At 47.2% G+C, this 21,993-nt stretch overlaps 1 protein-coding gene across 6 annotated transcripts in view; it reads left to right on the plus strand.

Moving 5' to 3' along the window:
* ARNT2 (aryl hydrocarbon receptor nuclear translocator 2) overlaps positions 1-21,993 on the plus strand; it is a 193,128-nt gene that overhangs the window by 25,850 nt on the left and 145,285 nt on the right. For 4 of the 6 annotated variants that reach the window (XM_070775243.1, XM_070775241.1, XM_070775242.1 and 1 more), the window contains exons 2-3: positions 13,426-13,540; positions 21,106-21,153. In XM_070775243.1, coding sequence (XP_070631344.1) covers positions 13,426-13,540; positions 21,106-21,153 — 163 coding nt within the window. Of the gene's footprint in view, positions 1-396; positions 683-1,898; positions 2,325-13,425; positions 13,541-21,105; positions 21,154-21,993 lie in introns of those variants that run through there. The other 2 variants (XM_070775246.1, XM_070775244.1) reach the window with 2 other exon arrangements.

Consider the following 21,993-nt stretch of genomic DNA (forward strand, 5'->3'; position numbering starts at 1 on the left):
TGCCATGCCCTCCTCTAGGGGAGCTCCCCAGCTCAGGGATCAAACACAGGTCTCCCACATTGTAGGGAAGTTCTTTACTATCTGAACTACCAGGGAAGCCCAAGAATACTGGAGTAGGTAGCCTATCCCTTCTCCAGGGGATCTTCCCAATCCAGGAATTGAACCGGGGTCTCCTGCATTGCAGGTGGATTCCTTACCAGCTGAGACACCAGGGAAGCACCCTTTTCCTATACATTGTACTGTAAAAATCCCACCCTCCAGAGGATCTTTGGGAGTTCTGTGCCTTGCCTTCCTTCCAGAAGTGGAAAGGACCCTTTCTCCCTTGCTTGCTAGGAGGACTCATTTTTGATCTCTCGCTGAAATATTTTGATAACAATCTAGAGATTTCAGTATAGATTGTGGTTGCGCAAGAAATCCAAATCACCAGTTTTTCAGAACCTAAGCAGTTAACATTAGAAATTTTGCTGCAAATAAATTGATCAGTATGCAAGACAGTTGTCACGGCTGAATCATGGTCCACAGTTAAGGTAAACAGATCTGTGATGACATTTTCTGAGCGGAATACAAATGTAACTCATTTCCTCCCAGAGCTTTCTGACATTTCTTCTACACGGATAACAGATTCTCCCAAGAAGGTGTTGGTCACAAGGAAGAAAGATCTTTGTTTAATCCCTCTATAAAGGTATGGCTGTGATATTTGATGTGCTATCCTTGAAAAAAAAATTGCTCTAAGAGAGATGAATAGTGGGGAGGGCATTTTTCTTTGGTTAGCTGCCCCTCACTCCCTCCCAATAATGGGGGGAACCCTTTTGGGTTTTTGCTTATTTGAATGGTTATTAAAATATTACATTGTCATATTGTGAAAGTTTGTATGTCATTAATCTTTTTTTTGCAATGTGACAATCAAGGGATATTTTTTCTTATTTAGATTCATATGAAATAGTAGTGAGGGGAGATGAAACAGAATGTTTTTCCATTTTCTCACGTTCTTTTCATCTGTAATGCTCTCAAGTTTCACATTTTCCCCCAGGTTTTCACTGCCTATACTGTGTTTTAGAAATTCTATACACCGCCTCTGCATTTGAAATGTGAAATAGTCCTTAGCTAGATGCTGCATCGTAAGCCGGCTCTGTGTTCTGTGTTATGGTGAAGCTTTCAAAAGCCTCAGCTTGTGCTGATGTTGAAATGAGCTGAAAACCTGCAACTTTGGGTAAGGGCGGGCAGAGAGTCATTCCATCCCTGTGTGTGACAGGAAACAGAGTTTCCTGGGGTGGGGGGATGGATATTGGCATTTGGGGTGGGGTTGCTCTGGATAGAGCTATGCATGTCTGTTTGTGCATTTGTCATTGGTTACGGCCAGAGATCTTGAGCAAGGAGCTATGCCGGAGGGTTGCATTTGAGGTGGGGGTTTCATTCTAGATCCTGTTGGGAGCTGCACTTGGGAGAAAATACCTGCAAGGACAGGAACAAGAGGGCATGCCCCTCAAAGCGGGGCGTGAGTAAGTCTGCTCAGAAATCATGGGGCAATAGAAGGAATCCATTTGGGAAAAGGGCATCTTTCACACCATGCTTCATTCCTTCCCAAAACATTTACAGTCCTTGGCCAAGATAGCGCAGATGCAGCCTCCTCCAGGAAGCCTTCTTGGATCTCCCCAGCCATTCCCACCACCCAGGGTCCAGTCTTTTGCACAACTCACAGCTCTAGTGTGAAATTGCCCAGCTATGTGTCATCACACTCAGGACTGAACTTGTCAGTGGCAGGATGGGGTCTTTTTGTTGCCAGCTCTCCCACTTGAAGCACAGTTCCTGGCTCAAAATCAGAGCTTTGCAAATGCTATTTGTAGTGGGTACAGGCCCTGTTTTCTTACAGCAGCTTCTGCATAAAGAAGGGATGTCCTGATTAACCCCATTTCTTAGTTGAAGAATAGATGGGGAAACTGAGGCTCATGGCAATGAAGCCAGAACTAGAAGCAGATGCCTCTTTAGTGCGGAGGAAGGTGTAGACACTCATGTCTCCACTTTTCTCCAGAGTCCCCATATATCAAGTGCATGGAGTGGTTGATGTAAATATGCGACCGAACCAACCACATTTTTCTTCCTCCTCCAGAAATTTTTTGCCCTGTGCAGTCTCAGTGTAGGAGGATCAGGTGACCAAGGCTTTTTAGAATCTTCCCTTCTGGGCTCTGACGATGACACATCATGTATTCTGAGGCATTGACATCATCTCCTTCCTCCTGAACGCCTCTTGGTGGCTCCATCATTCAGGCTCTGTCATCTTTCACCTGGACCATCGTGACCTTGAGTCATTCACAGGAGAAGTGCAGGTACAAGAAGAATGAATCACCAGGGACCAGACCTAGAATGGGAGGGGCAGGGACTGGCCAAGGACAAGCTTCCTTGGAAAAGTGATGTTTGAGCTGAATCTGAATGAGTGGTCGGAGTTAGCTTGGTGAAGAGAGAAGAGAGAACTTTCTGGCCACAGGACATAGCGCATGCAAAGGCCCTGAGGTGGGAGGGAAAGTGGTGTATTCATAAAACCGATTGGGGCAGTGTGGCCAGAGCCCAAGAGGTGGGCAGGAGAGGTGGACGGCAGTCTGACCACCCAGGGACTGGCTGGGAGCTCCACATTTGTGCTGAGAGCAGAGAGAAACTGCTGGGGGATAGAAAGAAGCAAAGGCTGGACCGGTCAGCTCCAACTCCCCTGTGAATGACGAGGGGGGAGAATAGAAGCAGAAAGACCAAGGGAGGAGGCCCTGCAACAGGCCAGCAGCAGAACCTAGGGGACAGAGGGACTGCGAGGATGTGGCAGCAGGCCTTGATGGCTGGGTTTGGGAATTGCCATTGAAGAGACAGTATTGATGCCGCTGCCTGCGTGAGTTCACCTGGAGAGAGAGCAGAGCAGAGGGGGCTGTGTAAGCGCCTGGAGTCCTAGAGGAGGGGCAGCTGGCTGAGGAGAGGAGGAGGAGCCTGCGAGGTTGCAGAGAGAGGATGCGGCCCCTGGCAACCAGGAGCGTCTGGTGATGGAGTGGGCAGCTGCCCCCGGCAGAGAAGGGCGGGGTGGAGACGAGACCCCCATGATCATGGCAGCTCCCTAGCAGGGTGACAGAGACACAGGCCTGATGGAAGGGGATTGAAAGGAGACTCGGGAGTGAGAAGATCCTGAGGGGATGCGACGGGGAGCAGTGACTTTGCCCCATGTGACAACTCTTACTCTGACGAGTTCTTCATCTGCTTTTAGGGTCGATTTGCATTTTGATATGTGGTGTTTTGATCAGTAGGATGCGTTCATGTTTCTGTGGCACTCAAGCCTCTCCATTTTAAAATTTATTTATTTATATATTTGATTGCGCCGGGTCTTTGTTGCGGCATGCAGGATCTTTAGTTTTTTCTGTGTCCACGAGGAGGAAAAAAGTTTTCACTACTCCTACCCTGGTTACATTATCTGTTTATTTAAAAAAAATATATTGTCTATTTGGCTGCACCGGGTTTTAGCTGTGGCACTTGGATCTTTAGCTGTGGCATGTGAACTCTTAGTTGCAGCACATGGGATCTAGTTCCCCAACAAGGGATGGAACCTGGGCCCCTGCATTGGGAGTCTGGAATCTTAGCCACTTCCCTGGATGTTCAGCAGGGAAGTCCCAAGCCTCTGTTTTTGTTTTTTTTTTTTAAGGTACTGACCATGACCTCCACACACCTCTCAGTGGAATTCCTTTGCCGGTGACCACTTGGGACACCCAAAGAAAACTAGAGTGGAAAGGATGTGGATGGTTCACCCAGGATTTCTGGGCTCCCCTGCTGGGCTGTGTGAACACTCTGAAGGCCGAGTAGAGCTGTGTAGGGCTGTGGGGTCCCAGAGCTGTGATAGGGGCACGTGCACCTCTTCAGGTGAGGCTCTCATGGATGAGAGCATGGCGTCGCCAGGAGGGAGTCGTGTCCACATTGGTTCAGTGCGGAGGGTGTGCTTGGGTGAAGTCCTTCAGGGACCTTGGGAGAGTGGAGGTTGGGGGCAGCCAGTGGACGCACTCTCGGGGCCTGTCTGCTGACCCTCCCGTGGGGTATGGGGCAGGCCAGCCGGGTTAAAGGCAGAACTCTGGGTAGGGAGCTGGAGTGAGGTCAGTGAAGGACAAGAATCCCAGCTCAGGCTCCCGGGGCTGTGGCAGCCCCTCTTGGCCTCCCTTTGCATGGGCATCACCCTGAAGACATTTTGCGTGGGGGCTGCAGAGGAGTCAGTCATATGGCCAGCTCCCTTCTGTGGCCCACTGTCCCCTTTCCTGCACTCCTGTGAGACGTAGCCATAAAAACCAAATTGCAGAAGTGATCTAATTCCTTACAGAAAGAAATTATACTAAGTTTTGTTAGTGTCTGTGTATATGTTACCTGGCTTCCCAAGTGGCACTAGTGATATGGAATCCGCTTGCCAGCACAGGAGATGTGGGTTCGATCCCTGGTCCGGGAAGATCCCCTGGAGAAGAAGGAAATGGCAACCCACTCCAGTGTTCTTGTCTGGGAAATCCCATGGACAGAGGAGCCTGGAGGGCTACAGTCCATGAGGTCTCAAAGAGTCGGACACAACTGAGTAACTGAGCATGTGCACGTGTGTGTTACTTAGCAAAGGCTTAGACATCCTTTTATGTTCCAGACATCATGCTAAGTGCTTTACAGATATTAGCTTTTTAAATCCTCATAGCAATGTCATGAGAAATTTACTGTTTATTATGGCCATTTTCTAAACAGAAGACTGAGGCATAGAGAAGCTAACTTTTGCTCAAGGGTTCTGGAAAAGTACAGACACGCACACACAATATCTGCTTTAAAAAGCATTCTTGTCTTGGGGGGAAGTAAAAGGAAAAGAGGGACCATACCTTCTGCCAGGTATCTGACATAAGGGATCTTCCTTAAGCCCCACAGTAACTGTGGATAATGTGGGCATTTTCGTTATTTATAGATGAGGAGTCTGTTGCTTAGGGGATGATCCATAATTTGCCTGTGGCCACAGAGTGACCCCAAAGCATGGACACTTTCTGCACGACACACAATGTCCACCTGGATCTGTGATTTAGAGTCTGGATGTTACGATGGCTCCTGTCGCCCCACCTCCTCTACCTGGGAAAGGGTCTGCTGGCTGCCTAGCCTCTGCCTGCGCCTGTTGAGGAGGCGAGGGCCCTACAGGGGTGGGACTGACCCATGAGAGCTCTTTTTCCCCCTTCACAGCCCTGTGGCTGGGGCATAGCACTGACTTCTCTCTGCCCCAACTCCCTGGTCTGTAAAATGGGCTGGTTTATGCCTCTCTTGTAGGCTGGATGTAAAGCTCATATGAAGAGATTAGAACCGGGTAAGCACCTAATGTAAATCTTTTAGGTAAATCTATACCTATTAGCTATAGGTATACATTTAGCCCCTCCTTTTTGGATTTTCTTCCCGTTTTGGTCACCACAGAGCACTGAGTAGTTTCCTGCGCTGTACAGTAGGTTCTCATTAGTTATTGATTTTATACATAGTGAAAGTAAAAGGCAAGTCGCTCAGTCATGTCCAACTCTTTGCGAGCCCATGGACTGTAGCCTACCAGGGTCCTCTGTCCATGGGATTTTCCAGGCAAGAGTACGGGAGTGGGTTGCCGTTTCCTCCTCCAGGGGATCTTCCCGACCCAGGGATTGAACCCGGCTCTCCTGCATTATAGGCAGATGCTTTACCGTCTGAGCCACCAGGGAAGCCCCTAGTAAGTGTATATATGTTGATGTTTATCATCATCATTAAGCCAACCCATTCCATTGTTGGACACTCTTTTTATTAAGAAGTCATCCTCTTCCTTTGACTCATTCATTCACTGCTTCTAGCTCTCCAACTGTATATGCTTTCCAATGTGTCTTACAGTGAAACCCTTTAAAAATATTTATTTCTCTATTTGTGTTCATTAAATTAACACATCATTTGATTAATGTTAAATTAGCACAAGTTATTTGGGAAAAAATCCTAGTATATTCAAAAATAAAAAGAGCTTTTAGGAGGAAATAAAACCCACCTATAATTCCCACAACAAAAATAGCCAAGTTTAACACATTGGTGTTCTTGTATCCGCCTTCCCGTCTTTTTCTGCACATACAGCAAGTACACACGCACTGCCCTGGCATCCTCTTGTGCGTGCATGCTCAGCTGCTTCAGTCATGTCTGACTCTTTGAAATCCCATGGACTGTAGCCCACCAGGCTCCTCTGTCCATGGGATTCTCCAGGCAAGCATACAGGAGTGAGTTGCCATGCCCTCCTCCAGGGGATCTTCTGGACCCAGAGGTAGAATCCTCATACTCCTGTGGTTCCTGCATTGTAAGCGGGTTCTTTACCGCTTAGCCACTAGGGAAGCCCTTGTGAGGCGTGGGTAATTTGATGTCTCTTGATACATACTGCCAAGTCCTCCTACACAGAGGCTGTGTTCTTGCACACCCAGGGTATGACTGTGGCCAGGTCGTCACCTGTTAGGTATCTGATGCTATTTCCTCTCTGCCCAGTGCTATAGTCAAGGTTCCACTTTACTTCCTTTTGAAGTGAAATTCAGAAACCCTGCACATCAATAGTGTACTCACAGGACTATTTTCCATCTAATTGAATAGCATTTTCTATTCCACTTAAAACCATGCTCTGCCTGGAGACCCTCACCTCTGACACCAGGTGAGTGAACTTTCTCTGCCCACTTTTCCTGGATGGATGTCCTAGGAGCTTTGCTAACTTATAGTCAAATCATATGGAGCAGTTGCCAGGTTTAGGCAGCAGATAGTCGCTTATCCAAAGAAGGCTGACAGCAGATCAGTTGGTAGATATGGATGTAGGTTATAGATGAGAGAGATGTATTTTTTATATTTTTATTTGAATGTACTAAGAGTGGTTTTTAAAAGATGTTAGAGAAAAGTTTAACCTTTCAAGTGAATTTTGGTCTCATCGATTGCATATTTTGCTTGGTTTGTTTGGTATCTAAAACACTGTGTTAGTTACCACAATGACATTTGGTAAAATGAGACATCCATTCCATGAATCAGTTAAGAAATAGGAACAGCAGCAGATTTCCTTGACGTCATAAACTGTATTTGTCTTAAACCCGCAATTATATTCAAGGACCAAGCAAGTTTATTTACCATCACCATAATCATGATCATTTTAATCATTGCTGCTTGAGAGTTTTTTCCCTTCCCAGACACTGTTTGAGGCTCTTTATAAACATTATCCTTAATTTTTCAAGTGATCCTTTAAAGTAGATTATTATTAAGAAGTTTTTGGGTTGTAATTTGAAACCAGATATGTTTTATTGCAGAACCCCATGGCCTTTCTATTCCCACTTACTGTCATTATTATCAAATATCTTGGAAACTCTGGTCAATGAAATAAGACTTGAAAAGAAATCAAACATTTAACTATTTGAAGTGAGAAAATAGTATTATTTGTAGCCCATAGACTTGGTAAAATTAGAAAGACTAATTCATAAGACTTAATGACAAATTATTAGAGCAAATTTGAAAATTTGGTGAAATGGCAGGACACATGGCAATGGCCCTAGAAACTCTTTATCCAGGAATTCAGATTTTGAAAGGATAATACATACACAGAACAGCAAGGGAGGGGAGGGCAGCACCTATCTTAGCTGCTGGTCAAATCAGTTGATATCACTTGTGAAGAGTTACTGCAGCACAATTGTCTTCATAGCTACTAACCAATCAGAAAGTATCTGGGAAAGGTGATCTCATTCACACTAGTAGCAATGATCATAATACACAATACAGTATCACATCATAGTAACATCATAAAGTAGAAATAAACTGAATGCTGGGGCTTCCCTGGTGGTCCAGTGGCTAAGACTTTGAGCTCCCAATGCAGGGATCCCAGGTTTGATTCCTGGTCAGGGAGCTAGACCCCACATTGCCACAAGTAAGAGTTCGCATGCTGCAACTCTAGATCCCATATGCTGCAACTAAGACCTGAAGCAGCCAAATCAATAAGTAAATAGAATGAAAGTGTTAAAGAAGTTAGTCATTATTAAAAAAAAAAAAAAAAAAAAAACTTATGGGGAAAAGGAAGGACTAGAATAAATGAGGTTAGGACAATTGATCTTTTCTTTTGCTGTGGACTGAATTGTATCTTCCCAAAATTCATTTGTTGAAGCCTTAACACCCCAGTTGACTGTTCTGAAGATAGAGCTTGTGGCAGGTAGTTAAGGTTAAATGAGGTTATGAGGTCATGAGTCTGCTGCAGCGTCACTTCAGTCGTGTTCAACTCTGTGCGACCCCATAGATGGCAGCCCACCAGGCTCCGCCATCCCTGGGATTCTCCAGGCAAGAACACTGGAACACCAAGAACACTGGTGGTCTTATAAGAAGAGAAAATGTGATAATATGGAGGGAAGGTGGCAGTCTGTAATCCAGCAAGAGGGTTCCTACTGCAATTAGTTTGGCTGGCACCTTCATCTTGGACTTCCCATTCTCCAGACTGGGTGGAAATACATTTCTTTCATTCAGGCCTCTTAGTGTATGGTATTTTGTTATGGCAACTGGAGCTGACCAATACATCTTAAAACTCTACCTCTTAAGGCTTTGTCTAGTGTTAAAAAATCTTTCAACCTAAAAAAGCAAGCAATAAATAGGAGAAAGATTGTTAAGTATTTTCAGAAAATTTGGCAAAGCTTCAGTATCTGTCATAAAAAGCATCTTACAACTAGATGAGAAAGAACATCTGAAACTTAGAAGAGAAATGGATATAAGATATATGAATGCAGGGGGATTGGGGGGGTCCAAGAGGGAGGGGATATATGTATACCTGTGGCTGATTCACTTCATTGTATAGAAAAACTAATGCAACATTGTGAAGCAGTTATCCTTCCATCTAAAAAAATAAACATAAAATAAAAAAAGATATACAAATGCAGTTTACAAGAGAAAAGTAGAACTAGAATGAGCCACGTTTTCTTAGAAATGCTTCTTGAAAATGAGAAAGAAATCTAAAACAGAGGGGATATGTGTATACATAAAGTGATTCAGTTTGCTGTACAGCAGAAATTTAACAATATTGTAAAGCAACTACATTCCAATAAAAACTAATTGAAAAAGAAATGCTTCTTGAGTTGGGGAAGGGGTAGTTTTGGCCATTGCGGCTGGTGAGCCGACATCCATCTGTATTGTTTGGGTGGCCCTCTTTGCCGGGGATGCGTTTGTGCCTCTCAGTCTTCAAATTCTGTTAATGTATTTGCTCCCTTGCGCCTCTCCCCCTAAAGCCACCATGCTCTGGCTTTATGACACACTCACGTCACATGTAGAGATTGCAGCCGGCTCAGTGTATCTGTCAGGTGACCTTCATGAAGCATACGCTTTCTCCATGGTAGAAACTACTTGTGTCTACCTGCCAACTCACATTTGGCATCTTGCACCACGCTGGGAGGGCACAAGAATGTACCCAGTGGGCGTTCATGGAGGCAAGCTGGTTGTGGGCCTGTCCTCACTGGCCCTTCTTCTGGGCCGATGAAACTTACTCATGGGAAATGGCCATGCGGAGTAAGATGACAGCAAGTCTGGGCCGATGAAACTTACTCATGGGAAATGGCCACGCAGAGTAAGATGACAGCAAGTCTGGGCCCTCCCCGTGGCCCAGCCCCTGGCCCAGGGCGCGCACCTGGGCAAGGCACTGAATCTTTATTTGCGTCCCTCATCTCTCTGAGGAAAGGACTGGACTTTCCAAACTCCTCAACCCTTGCCCCATAGACAGGGTTTCTGTGGAGCATTACGGTCCACAACTTTGTTTTCCCCACATAAAATGGGACAGATATCATCTTCTTTCCTAACTGCGCATTGTCTTCCGTTTTCCACTCCTTCCTCCTCCTTGCCAACCTCTGAGCCAGAAGGTGACTGCAGGTGGGCCTTTCCAAGTCTGCAGACACGGGCGAAGATCTCTCACAGCTTGACATGTCCTTAGTTCAAAGGCAGGAACGAGGTAGTTGACTTTAAAAAACTAGAGTCACGGGAAACATTATTTGTTAAGAAAACGCGTTTTAGGAGTCTCCACATGGACTTCTCTAGTGGTCCAGTGGTTAAGAATCTGCTTGCCAATGCAGGGGATACTTTGTGGGTTCGATCCCTGATTTAGGAAGATCCCACATGCAGCAGAGCAACTGAACCTGTGCTTCACAATTACTGAGCCCGCATGCCTTGGAGCCTGTGCTCTGCAACAGGAGAAGCCTCTGCAGTGAGAGGCCCGCACACCGCAACAAAGAGTAGCCCCTGCTCGCTACAGCTGGAGAAGGCCTGTGAGCAGCAGTGAAGACCCAGTGCAGCCCCCCAAATTAATTAATTAATTAATTGATAAACATTAATTACAGACCTTTATGGTATCCTGGGATCAGTTCAGTTCAGTTCAGTTGCTCAGTCGTGTCCGACTCCTTGCGACCCCATGAACTGCAGCACGCCAGGCCTCCCTGTCCATCACCAACTCCCGGAGTTCACTCAGACCCACGTCCATCGAATCAGTGATGCCATTCAGCCATCTCATCCTCTGGCGTCCCCTTCTCCTCCTGCACCGAATCCCTCCCAGCATCAGAGTCTTCTCCAATGAGTCAACTCTTCGCATGAGGTGGCCAAAGTATTGGAGTTTCAGCTTTAGCATCATTCCTTCCAAAGAAATCCCAGAGTTGATCTCCTTCAGAATGGACTGGTTGGATCTCCTTGCAGTCCAAGGGACTCTCAAGAGTCTTCTCCAACACCACAGTTCAAAAGCATCAATTCTTCAGCGCTCAGCCTTCTTCACAGTCCAACTCTCACATCCATACATGACCACTGGAAAAACCATAGCCTTGACTAGATGGACATTTGTTGGCAAAGTAATGTCTCTGCTTTTGAATATGCTATCTAGGTTGGTCATGACTTTCCTTCCAAGGAGTAAGCGTCTTTTAATTTCATGGCTGCAGTCACCATCTGCAGTGATTTTGGAGCCTAGAAAAATAAAGTCTGACACTGTTTCCACTAGTCACAGTTAAATAAATGTCCTCCTATTAGGACTTCTCAGTCTGTTTTGGGTGGACTTTGGAATCTTGGAGAAGGGAATAAGGGTGTGGCTTTTCCCTTGCGCGTTTGACCACGGAACCCTTTTCTTGGAAAATCTTAAGGGCCTGATGTTCTGTGAGACTTACTTTGGGAAGTGGTGACTTTTGTTTTTGCCCGTGTTTGCATGGGCAGTGACTCAGCCTTTAGTTTGAGGCCTGAATGGACTTAACATGGTTTAGCTTCCATTTCAGGAAAAAATACAAATTTCTTATCAGAAGCAGGCAGATGTCAGATTATGAGGTCATTGCTGGTCGTACTGCCTAGCTGTCACAAATACAGTACATTCACTGTCTACAGTGGAGAGGATTACACTAATTGAAAGAAAAACCTGATAGCTCTCAAATTTTTGTGAATCTAGTGGAGTAGCTAAATTAAGATTATGTCTGTTAGTACTGTGAGATTTTTCTTCAGAAGTTTCAAGGGGACTAGTTTAAGTTGACCTTGCTAAGTCACTTCAGTCGTGTCTGACTCTGTGTGACCCCATAGACGGCAGCCCACCAGGCTTCCCCGTCCCTGGGATTCTCCAGGCAAGAACACTGGAGTGGGTTGCCATTTCCTTCTCCAATGCATGAAAGTGAAAAGTGAAAAGTGAAAGTGAACTCGCTCAGTTGTGTCTGACTCTTAGCGATCCCATGGACTGCAGCCTACCAGGCTCCTCCGCCCATGGGATTTTCCAGGCAAGAGTACTGGAGTGGGGTGCCATTGCCTTCTCTGGAATATGTTTATTAAACACAATGTCTTTGGACATAACTGAGGATCAGATGCCTCTGTGGTTTCTGGGAGGAGGCAGAGCTGTAACTTCTGAGCATCACCAGCATTCCTTCACTAACAAGGGTCCAGATTTTCATATTTATCCCAGACTGTCTTTCTGAAATACATTTTTGTAGACTCTTGCTTCCCTTCTGCCCTGGATAAGAGTTAGGCTGAGAAAATCGAGCCCTGTGCAAGTCATTCCCAAGAGCAATAAACAGGATCAGAGAGGCCGCTGGAGGATTGCTCTTGCCATTTAATGGTCTGAGGACGGGGCGTCTGAGTTCACGAGCTTGCCACAAGTGGGAAGGAGAAATTCTTTAACTGTGGTTTCTTTGAAATGTAGAATGCTGATCATTGCCTTAACAAGCTTCTGAAAATTTCTAGCTTGTAAGAAATAATATATTATGGTAGTGAAGCACGGGGAAGGCACTCTCATCTAATGACAGACCTACTTATGCTTTAAATTAATAATTCTGCCTCGGAGGCCTGGCTGTAGAAACAGGCCGTGCAGCCTGTTGTTCATTCTCTAAGCTGTGTCTGACTCTTTGTGACCCCAGGGACTGCAGCATGCCAGGCTTCCCTATCCCTCACTATCTCCCGGAGCTTGCTCAAACTCATGTCCATTGAGTCGACAATGCCATCCATCCTCTGTTGCCCACTTCTCCTCCTGCCCTCAATCTTTCTCAGCATCAGGGTCTTTCAAATGAGATCACATCAGGTGGCCAAAGTATTGGAGCTTCAGTTTCAGCATCAGACCTCCCAATGAATATTCAGGGTTGATTTCCTTTAGGACTAATTGGCTTGATCTCCTTGCAGTTCAAGGGACTCTCAAGAGTCTTCTCTGGCGCCACAACTCAGAAGCATCAGTTCTTCAGTGCTCAGCCTTCTTTATGGTCCAGTTCTCACATCCATACATCCCTACTGGAAAAACCATAGCTTTGATGATATGGACCTTTGTCAGCAAAGAGATGTCTCTGCTTGTTAATACACTGTCTAGGTTTGTCGTAGTTTTCCTTTCTTGTGGCCTGAGGGGGTGTTTTTAAGGCCCTGGGACCACACGGTCTTCATCATGAATGGAGGACCAGGAAGGGCTCTATAGTCAGGGATTCTGAGTCCAGATTTAAGCGGGGAGCAGACTTTCTGCTTGAACACAGATGCCCAGGGTGAGGTCGGAGCATCTGTGATGCTGCTGCAGGAGACTGGCTCTCTGGGTTTGCCCCAGTGGGCTACCAGTATTTGGGACCAGCAGTGGTTCTTTCCCTGTAGCTTGTGCCATGTGCCTGAACTTCTGAACATCTTACCTGCCTCCACGTGACAGGAAACAAGAGTTCTTTATGAATGCTGTTAGCTGTGAGAACTTTTTTTTTTTTTTTTAACCACTGAAACTAAATATAGGCATGCTGCCTGGGATGTTGTTTTCCAGAGGAGAAAGGCAAAGCCCGGACTAGGGAAGGGCTCAGTCAGGTCACATGACTAAGGAAGGGCCAGTACCCAGGTTCCCCGGTTCTTCTTCCAGGTGGTGCTTTTGGTTAGCTGGACAATTTTTCTGCTCATTCCTGGACTTCTCTGTCATTAACAAAACCTCTCCTCTTTGCTGAATTACAGAAATGGCTTCAGACATCCCTGGCTCAGTGACGCTGCCCGTCGCCCCCATGGCGGCCACTGGACAGGTGAGGATGGCAGGGGCCATGCCCGCCCGAGGAGGAAAGCGGCGATCCGGGTAAGCCCCCTCGGCGTTTCTGGGAACTGCGTTGGATATGCGTTGCACAACATTCTTGACCTGTTAGGAAAATATTGTCTCTCCCTGTCCCAGAGAGTAAGAGCTCAGCAGTTTGCATCCTGTTTATTAGATTCCGTGGGATTCCTAACCAGGCATGTGATCGCCTCTAAGTGTTTTTGGGCCTCGGCACCCAGCTGGGGACTTCTGTTTGCTTGTCCTTACTGTGAGAACGGCTCTGTGGTCCTGCTGGGCCTTGCTCCAGCCATCTCTCTCAGGGAGGGGGCTCACCCATCCGTCCGCCTGAGCCCACCAGCCAGAGGCACCCTGAGGGTCGAGCTTCAGCTCCTGTGGGCAGCAAGGATCCCTCTGGTGCTTTCTGTTCTTTGCTCTGGGTACCAGTCTTTGCCAGTGCTGTGCAGGAATTCCTCTCAAAAAACAAACAAACAAACAAACAAAAAAACAAAAACCTGGCTCTAGTCCAGCATCTAAAGGCTGGGCAGCTTCCACTGTAACCTACTCTGCCCATAATGTTGGTAAGAGTGATGAGTTCTGGTGGGACCAGAAAGACCATCACTCTTGAGCCGATGGAACCCAAAACAGCAGGTACTTATGATGTACCACATCTGTAACTGAGTGCAGGTCTCAGAAACAAATCAGCCATCACAGATCCCTGCAAGAAGAACACAGTCTACGTGGTCAGACTCTTGTTTATCAACCAACTCCTTTTCTTCATTGAATCAACTTCATTTTCAATGAAATATTTGATATACAAAGTTTCTCACATAGAGTCAGTTTGTCCTATGAATGCATTTTCCCATAACACAGGTTCTCCCCAGGAAGACAAGGCTCCTCATTTGTAAAATGGCCTAGCATTTTAAACCCGAGAGTTTCCTCTTAACCAATGCAATTCTTAAAGGTGCCTGGGCTGCCCCCAGCAGGGGTGGAGGTGGGGGGCAGGTGTATTTTGAGGACCTAGAATGGAATAGGATAGGATGCAAAAGTGCCTTCAGTGTTATCATTTAGATGGTGACCAGCACACACTGCTGCCTGTGTGCTGGTCTTCAAAAGAGGGGCTAAGATTTTGGTGATTATGGAGGGGGTTATGGAGCCTGGTTCCCCACTTTCCCTTGGTTCAGCTCCCTCCCACCCTTGAATGCCCCCAGGGTGCTGTGCAGCCAGAGTTCCATCTTTACCATGGGACCCACTGAGCTGTTGTGAGCAGTGGGGTGCCTGGGGCCACACTCCTCAGATCAGCCTGCCTCCAGCGCTTACTGCAAACCCAGATACCCTCCTTTAACCAGCTCTTATTTCTAACTAGGTGCTAAGCTCAGTGGAGTCTGGGTTGTTAAAAGAATGCACTTGCTGTCAACATATCAACTTACTGCATTTTTTTTTTTTAAAGAATCCAGGTCTTTAAAAAATTATTTTAAATGCATTTGCTCTCTCACGTCCATTCCCTGGGGACAGAGCCTCAGTGCAGCCCCAGTCCTTTTTAAGAAGGTGGCACAGGACTCTCTGATGCAGGAAGGTAGGGCTGGGCTGGGCACCAGGCACAGGCAGAGAGGCTGGAGCCCAGTATTGAGGGGAGGAAAGTGGTCTCTGAGAGACTCTGCCAGGAGTCTGTGCCATTACCCCTACCCCCGCCACCTGCCCGCCCCCAACCCCTGCAGAGTGTGTGCTAGGCTTCAGCGAGCTGAGGCTACTCCCCTCCCCCGCCCCCGAGTTCCTGGCCCCAGCCTGACATCTGGACCCTGACTTCTGCTGGCTCCCTGAGCTGATGATCGGAGAGGGGACTCAGGCTTCTTTGTGAAGGAGTCCTCCCAGCTGCCCCTTTCCCTCCCAGCGCACGTATACTCAGTGTGACTCTGGAGGTGGAGGAGGACCTTGGGGGGGTGAGACTGAGACACAACCTAGAGCAGGGGTCTCCAACCTGCTGGGTCCCCCACGGTACTGGTCCGTGACCTGTTAGGAACTGGGCTGCATAGCAGGAGGTGAGCAGCAGTGAGCAATGGAGCGAAGCTTCATCTATACTTGTAGCCGCTCCGCATCATTCGCATCACCACCTGAACTCCGCCTCCTGGTGGATCGGTTGCGGCATTAGATTCTCATAGGAGCTCAAACTCTACAGAGAACTGCACATGCAAGGGATCTGGGTTGCCTCGCTCCTGATGAGAATCATCCTGAAACCTTCCCCCAGCCCCATCGGCAGAAAAATTGTCTTCCATGAAACCGATCCCCGGTGCTAAAAAGGTTGCGGACTGCTGGCCTAGAGTTCTGCTCCACTTAGAACCAAGGAAGCCCAACGCCAAGCAAAAAAACCAGAGGTTCAAGGGGATGAGCAGCAATTGCTGACACACCTTCCCAAGCAGGAGGAGGAGGACACACACCTCTGGAGGCAGATCAGGGAACCAGCCGCCTCCTGGAGGCCTGTCCTTCATTATCTTCATTCTTAGAGCCCTACACCTGCCTCCATTTCCCCCTTCAGAGGGAGCAGCCAGAAAACTGTGCTTCCTTCTGCTAAGCCCCTGGGACTCATGGGGGGAGCTCTGTGTCTCACAAAGAAACCTCCCTTTTCACAGGGTGGTTTCCAGAGTAATTCTTACCTCTGATATTTTTACACGTTTTGCTGAAATTCTGTGATGGAGGCCATCACTGTTGTAGAGTAGCCACAGCAGTGATAAGGCTCTTCTGCTCTCAGCCCCCATGCTTGTACAAAGGAGACCCCAATGTAAGTCACGTTCCTCAAATAGCAGGTCACCCCTCTCGGGGTCCCTGCCCATGAACTGTGGCCATTTACACATGCTTCTCCATCCCTGCCATCTTGCCCCTCCTCCTCCTCCTCTCCTAGAGTGTTCAGCACAGTTAGAGACATAGGGAGGGGGAGAAGGAGAGAGGAGAGGTGGGTTGTGTTGTTGTTCAGTCACTCAGTCGTGTCCAACTCCTTGTGACCCCATGGACTGCAGCATGCCAGGCTTCTCTGTCCTTCACTCTCCCGGAGTTTGCCCAAACACGTCCAGTATTCTTGCTTGAAAAGTCCCATGGACAGAGGGACCAGGTGGGCTACAGTCCATGGGGTTGCAGAGAGTTGGACATGACTGACGTGACATAGCATATTAGCACACATGTCCATTGAGTTGGTGATGTCATCCAACCATCTCATCCTCTGTCGCCCCCTTCTCCTTCTGCCTTCAATCTTTCCCAGAATCAGGGTCTTTTCCAATGAGTTGGCTCTTTGCATCAGGTGGCCAAAGTCTTGGAGCTTCAGCTTCAGCATCAGTCCTTCCAATGAATATTTAGGGTTGATTTCCTTTAGGATAGACTGGTTTGATCTCCTTGCTGTCCAAGAGGTGGGCTGTGGCGGGTGGAAAGATCCTTCCTCCTGCTCCTCTTCCCTACCCAGGTCTTCCCACTCTGACTTGGTTATTCTGGTGGAGGAACTTGTCCCGATTCCCAGGATAACTACCCAGCCCTGGGGTTTCAGAGCCAAGTAGAACTGACCCCTAGTGGGTTTGGCTCCCCTGGCCACATGCCTGGCCCAGTGCCGAGGATCCTCTGGCCCGAATGTTCCCTCCACTCCCCTGACAGCCTCCCCAGTACACGTCTTAGCAAGCTCCGTGCTCTGCGGGCAGTGGGGACACAAGGTGAAGGTTCAGAAGTTTCAGATTCTTTGCAAAGTGATTCCACATGTGTGGGGGAAGGAAGCAGAAGCCAGTCACCTGGGCTGCATTTTTGTAGAGGACTCCCTGATCCCGGTGAGGGGATGGGATGGGGCTGGGGGGCACCCACAGGGCACACTGGGTTCTTTTCAAAAGACCGAGGAGTGGGCTGTCATTAGGTTGTGCCCACTCCAGAGGCAGCCCCTATTGGGAAGGGGAGGTAAGGGTGGTGGGGACCAGGAGTCCTAGCCCCTTCCCGCTGCCTTGGAGTCAGATGCTGGGCTTCTAAAGCATCATCACTGAGGAGAACGATTTCCAAATCGTGTGCAGCCAGTACACCAGCGTCCCCCTGCAGTGTAAGCCCGTGGCTGCTGGAATGTGGTTACGTAAGTACATGTTTCGCTCGCTTCGGATTTATGCAGTAGTGATGCTGTCATCTGGCATTTGCTGGCACCCATGTCCCTTCACCTTTTGTCAATAGCAGCTTCGAGCAGCCCAGGGTTGCTCCTTTGCTGAGCTCTACAACCAGCCTGGCGGGCACAGCCTGTCATCTTTTCTCATAAGAGCAAAAGTGGATTCTTTGATGACTCATAGTGGATGATGCATTATTATTATTATTACACAATCGCTGTGAGGCAGATTCACATTGCTCACTCTGAACCAGACACAAGCTCAAAAGTGCCTTTCACGACTTTTTATTGAGGGTAGAAATCATGCTCAGGACAGGAAAGTGAGGCAGAAGGCATCTTCAGCCCACCTTTAGAGGACTCTTACCTCATCCACTGATGGTACCAAATTCTTCAAGTGACTTAAAAGTCATATTTTGATTTCTCTCCTTTATTATCCAGATGCTGTGGTATAATAGAGATACATAAAAGATACAAAACAAAGGATGATTTACTTGGAGTTTTTGTAGCAGGAGAAATAAACAGAGCTATTGGAGTCATATTTAAAGTGGAGCATTTGAATTGGTGACAGAAGACCCGAAGGTAGGGTCTTGGCAAGGAGTCTTCCAAAAGACCCTTCTGTCCTCAGAAGTTGCAATTTTTCTGTGTGGCTGATGAGCAGTGAGTTGTTTTGGGGTCAAGTGAGTTACCCTGAGGATCTGAACAGTCGTTTGTATCCTGTTTTCTCTCCTGAGTTCACCCCGACACGATACATTTCACAATTCCTACATGTGATCGCAGCTCATATGTGATCACACACCTGCATGGGTAGAAAGGTACAGATTTGTGGTCCCTGAATTTTCATAGAGAAGTCCTGCTTCCTCAGTTTTCAGCAGGCTTCAGAAAACTGCCTCCAGAGCCTGGCACTCCGTCTCTTAACACTCTGCTTGATTGGGTTGACGTGGTCCAGACCGGGACCGTTTACCCTGAGGCTCTCCTCTCTACCCGTCTGCCGCTTGAGGATGGGGTAAAGAACTGAGCTGTCCTTATGAAAATGAGGGTGACAAATAGTCCTGGTTGGCCTGGGGCTTCCCCGGTTTCAGCACTGAAGTCCTGTACCCCCACGGATCCCCTCCTTCTGGGAAAATCAGGACGATAGGTCACCCTCAATACCCCAAAGATCTGCAGGCTCAGGAGGGACGGCTGACTAAAAAATTGCATCTTGCAGGAGCCAGATGATCACACTCCTATCAACTGGAGCTGAAAGGCATTTTAAAGATAACTGATCATTTCGCACCCACTTGAGGTTTATCTAAATGCTTGCATAAATCCATTGGAATTCTGAAAATGCGATTTCTTTTTCTTAACCACTGAGCTGTTTTTGACAGCCCAGGGGTGTTAAGTAACCTTTCTGTCTGCAGCAAAGTCGCTCTTACCCATGATGAACACTAGGTGACAGTGTGGTTCTGCAGCGCTGCAGAAGCCCAGAGACAGGCTTTTTAGTGCTTTCTTCTCCCGGATGTCGGAGAAGGCAATGGCACCCCACTCCAGTACTCTTGCCTGGAAAATCCCATGGACGGAGGAGCCTGGAAGGCTGCAGTCCATGGGGTCACTGAGGGTCGGACACGACTGAGTGACTTCATTTTCACTTTTCACTTTCATGCATTGGAGAAGGAAATGGCAACCTACTCCAGTGTTCTTGCCTGGGGAATCTCAGGGACGAGGGAGCCTGGTAGGCTGCTGTCTATGGGGTCTCCCAGATGTAATTTTCAGGAAAGGTGAGGCGAAGCCTTAGTAGTTAAGCAGCATATTGGTGACTTTCCTTCATTTAGGAAGTGGTGCATTCAGCCTTCATTTTCCCACAACATAGATAACTCCGCTGCTGCTGTCTGGTACCCCGTTACACACTCTGCATTGTGGGGGGTCCTTGTCTCTCTCTCCCAGGGATGTTTTAGTTCTATTTTTCCTTTCTTATAATTTTTCTTCCCTGCCTCCCCTCCTCTAATTGTACACAAGTATTTTTTGTTATCGTTACCGTTATCTCTTCAGTTATATAACTCCTTTTGTTCCTTTATTCTGAATGCAAGCCCTCAAGTCTGGAAATTGGGGGTTCTAAATAGGCATAAATCCCATCAGGTCATCTCAGATCAGAACTCTGGTCACACTGTTCATAAAACAAGATAAAAATAAACAAATGATTGTAAAAAAAAAAAAAAAAACAGTGTTCCTTTGCCCTGTGTCATCCCAGTCCTTTGGTTCCCCAAGTAACCCCAAAGCCTGGAGAGTTTACCTCGTTAGGGGCCTCTCCCATGTGCTTGTGGAGTGATAGCTCTTCCCTTGCAAGTTGGCCTGGGAACCCCGAGCCCTCCCCACATCACCACTACCCACTGCGCCCCAGCCTGAGAGCTGCGGGTGGAGTCATATCTCCCATGAGGCCAGCAGCCGTGGCACCTGTAGTGTGGTTCTGGAGCACACCCGCCATCCTTGTGGCAAGCTCCTGGCCACCAGGCAGGCTGGATTCCCTTCTGCCTGGAGGCCACGGGAACTGTGTCCCACTCAATCCATCAGGCCCCCTAAGAACAAGATGGGGAGTGCAGAATGCCTGAGAAGTTCTTCCGCAAGGAAGCCCACTCCCCGTGAATGTCCGGGAGAATCAAAACATCTGTACTGTTTCTGTTTTGTTCCCAAAGACTCTGGGTACACCTCGTACTAATTAACTGTTCTGCCCTAACATCTTCAAGGAGAAAAATTAATTGACATTAGAGAGGGCTGCTTTGTTGTTTTTCTTTTTTTGAGAAGGAGAGTTTGGGATATCAGCTAAACAAATATCAGTCAAAACTTTTCTATGTTTGTTTGGAGAGACTCAGTAAAGTGAAATCCGAGTATGTCTTGGGTGAGTTTCAATAAGCAGACAGCCACTCTGACTAGCTCAGGCACTAAACAACTGTATCTCCTCCCACATCCATTTACTTGGACCCAGAGTTTATAGGGTAATGGCCTTAAATGCCTTTTTCACTTAGACTCATCGAGGCCAGCCAAGTCATCACATGGCACAACTAGCAGTATGCCTTCTTTGCCTCTAAAGCTTCTTGTTTCCAAGCTCCCTGGAGCTTTCTCCATCTGTTAATATACCACTGGATAGTCAAAGGAGGAAGTCCAGTGTTGATACATGACGTGGAGGGGTGCAGGTGTCCCCAAGGATGGTGGGAAATATGGGGTGCTGACTTTTCCAGCACGGCAGCCTGTAAAGGGTTCTTGAAGGGTCAAGTCAGTATTTCAGCACTGTGCAGGAGCCCTCAACCACGTGATTAATGACACTGGTACCATCGACCTTTCATTTTGCCTTTTCTTGTCCCAAACCTGTTTGAGGACTGTGTGGAGATACTGTTTATTGCACTGTCAAGGGCTGGGATTGTTGGAGAGCAGTCTGACCAAATCAACCCCCCTCTGAGCCAACAGCTCATGTGTCCAGTTAAATGTTCTATTTCTAATGAATGCTCACTTGTGAACTTGACTTTTCCAGAATGGACTTTGATGATGAAGATGGCGAAGGTCCCAGCAAGTTTTCAAGGTGAGTTTCCTTTATGTTCCCTAGATTTAAAGAAGCCCAAGTAGCCAGTTATCACCTTACTGGAATCTGTAGGGGTTTGAATGTCTTTCGTCATTGAAAAAAACCATTGCCTGTTACATGGCATGGGAGGGGAGTTTGGGGGGAGAATGGATATGTGTATATGTATGGCTAAGTCCCTTCACTGTGCACCTAAAATTCACAACATTGTTAAACAGCTGTACTCCAATACAAAATAGTTTTAAAACCTTTAAAAAAAGAAGCAGAAAGCCATTGCCTGTAGCTTGACGGCCTTGTCCTTCATTCTGTGCTTATATTTGGCTCAGGGACAGGTAACTCTTAGCAAAACCTGCCATATCCCAGCCTAGATTTTCAAAAGTTAAGTATTAACAAGTGATTAACTCTGTTGGCTTTTTAAATTAAACAGACTGCTAGTTTTAATGGATCCCTTTTTAAAAGACAGGCCTAGAGTTCAAGTTTAGAAAAACAATCAAGATAAAGCCTCTTTTTCTACCATGGGAAATAAGGAGAAATATAAGAAACCTGGGTGGCCCTGTTCTGGATGCAGAAAACTGGACCTTAAGTTCCTAAGAACTACGTCACTCGCTGGCCATGTGACAGCATCTCTAACTAGGCTCTCAGGGCTGTCTGGAGTGCAGACTGCCTTCCAGAAGGATGCTAGCCCGCGGGTGCTGTGACGGTAGGTGCATCACTTACATGAAGTGTGAGGCGTGCCCTGTCCCATGGCTCTTTATTATTATTATTATTATCTTGTTTTAAGTTATGGGAGAAAGTTTGACAATGTTGAGAAAAAGAGCAAAGATCATTCCATCAATCTTAGCA

This window comes from Bos indicus, chromosome 21 (assembly GCF_029378745.1).
Source record: "Bos indicus isolate NIAB-ARS_2022 breed Sahiwal x Tharparkar chromosome 21, NIAB-ARS_B.indTharparkar_mat_pri_1.0, whole genome shotgun sequence".
Lineage (NCBI taxonomy): Eukaryota > Metazoa > Chordata > Mammalia > Artiodactyla > Bovidae > Bos > Bos indicus.